Here is a 2191-nt window from a genome sequence, read left to right on the forward strand (position 1 = left end):
AGAGGTGGGCAGACCCCAGGTGGGCAGGACTGAGCCTGCTTCTCCTGCAGCGCTGAGGAAGGCTTGCACCAGAGACCCCAGCGCCTGGGCCCGCTTCTGCCGGTCAGGGCTCGGGTGGACGCTGACGTACCTGCTGCTGCCCTGTACGCTGCCCTTCGAGTACGTCTTCTTCCGGGGCAGAAGGTGAGGCTGGGCCCAGTCCTGGGAGGAAGCAGAGGCCAGAGTGGGGGCAAGACCACAGCCTTGCGGGGACAGCCGGCTTGCTGGTGGGCACAGCTGCCAGGCGGGTGGTGTCCCCACGCTGCCTGCATGGGCTGCACCCGCCCTCGGCCACAGAACAGGACTTGTGGGGACGCAGGGATCAGAGGCCTCCTGGTCAGTGCCGGCGCACTCCTGCCTCTATGACTTTTTTTTTTTTTTTGGAGAGATTTTCGCTATAGGCACGTGCGCTCGCAAGACAGAGAAAGACAGAGACAGAAAGCGAGAAATCACCCCCAGGGGGATGGCCACGCCGCAATCCCTTCTCCTCCATTCTCCTCTCGGGATCTTGGACACGCAAGCACACGCGCCTGGCGTGAGTTTAAAGCACCGGATCTGAATCGCGGTTGACTACACGGGAGTCCAGCGACATAGCCATTATGCTAACTGCTGGTCCCCTGCCTCTATGACTTTTGACCCACTGCTCCACCTGTCAGAGCCTCAGAGACATTGTGCGGCTCTGGAGAGCAGCCCTAGAGTCCGGGCTGCCTCAGAGTGGCTATGTAGCCTGGGCCAGGATTCTTGACCTCTGGACCACTGGTTCCTTGTCTATCAGAGAGCACTTCCAAGTCCTGGCTGTGGCTAACTCCTCATAGCTGAGCTCAGAGGGGCTAATGGGTCACTCTGCACCGTCTGCTCACTCCTACCCATAGTTATTGAGGGGCTCCCGGGTGTTTTTGGGGGATAGAGGCGACTCCCGCTCATGCCCGGTCCCTGGCCTCAGGGCACTCACAGCCCCCAGCTCCCGGGGCCCAGCCCTGGGGGGATAGGGTGGCAGCTCCGGTGCCGGCCCAGTCCCTGGCCTCACGGAGCTCATGACCCCCAGACCCTCACACTTGCTTGCACACTGACAGCTTGGCCTGGAGATGCGAGGAGAGGTCTACACTGACTTTGAGTTGATCCTGCCCATGCTAGGGCTGTCTGGACAGGGAAGGCTGCCCAGTGGGGACACCTCTGAGCTATCATCCAGAGGGTGGCTAAGGGTCCACTAGGCAAGAGGGGGGAACGACATTCCAGGCAGATAAAGGGGCAACAGTGCAAAGGTTCTGGGACCAAAGGGCCTGCTCCATTGGAGGAGCAGAAGGGAGGCTGGAGCGGCATGCTTGCTAGACGGGGCTGTGCAGGTGGAAGGCTGGCAAGGGCCAGAGGTACAGGGCTTTGCAGCTGGGTGAGGAGTGTGTTCATCACCTTGATAAGGCAGTGAGGGGTCTACACAAGGACGTGTCATAGGGAGCTCCGTATTTAAGAAGTTCTATGTTCCCTGAAGGTCGGGGACAGTGAGCCACAGGCCTCTGTCCTATCCCGTGTTGAGTCAGTGGCTGGGTCTGCCTTGCTGTTTAACTTGCTGGTGCCCAAAGCTCAGAGAGAACTGCCCACTGGCAAATTCTCATGCTGAACTGTTACACTGAAACCACTTGTTGAAATCAAAAAGGGTAAAAGCCTTTTCAGTTAAAAAAAGAAGAATCCAATATGTGAGTACCATGGGGGCCTGACTCGAGCACAGGGGAGCCCACTGCTAGCCTTTCCATAACCCACATGCTCATGGAGGCTGCATTAGCAAAGGCAGAGGGTTCAGAACAAGGGAGGTGACGGTTCAGCATATGTTCTGCTTGTCACGTCACACTCTCTGGACGGTGCACTCTGTTCGCACCCTGGTTTGGGAGCTTCTCCAAGGAAGATAGCACTGAGGGTGAGAACTTTGGTGCCCGGGGTTCTGAGAGGGTACCCAGCCATGTTCGGATGATCTGGCCCTTCGTCGGCCCTGCAGGGTGGTGGCGCTGCAGTGGGACAGACACGGTTCTGAGCACCCTGCCTCTGGCACTGACTCCAACACGAGGGCCTTTGGGAGCACAGGAGCGTTCTGAGCAAGGGCTGAGGTCAGGCGTACTTCTAGGAAGGGCACTGGCTTCCCAGGGAGTGGAGGGAGGGAGGG

At 58.9% G+C, this 2191-nt stretch overlaps 1 protein-coding gene across 1 annotated transcript in view; it reads left to right on the forward strand.

The window, feature by feature from the left end:
- Positions 1 to 2191, forward strand: part of PNPLA5 (patatin like domain 5, triacylglycerol lipase) — a 30368-nt gene that overhangs the window by 9178 nt on the left and 18999 nt on the right. The window contains exon 7 of the mRNA XM_006150678.1: positions 51 to 183. Within this exon, the coding sequence (XP_006150740.1) occupies positions 51 to 183 (133 nt within the window). The remainder of the gene's footprint in view (positions 1 to 50; positions 184 to 2191) is intronic.

The sequence above is a fragment of the Tupaia chinensis genome, unplaced genomic scaffold, assembly GCF_000334495.1.
Source record: "Tupaia chinensis unplaced genomic scaffold, TupChi_1.0 Scaffold000294_1, whole genome shotgun sequence".
NCBI lineage: Eukaryota > Metazoa > Chordata > Mammalia > Scandentia > Tupaiidae > Tupaia > Tupaia belangeri.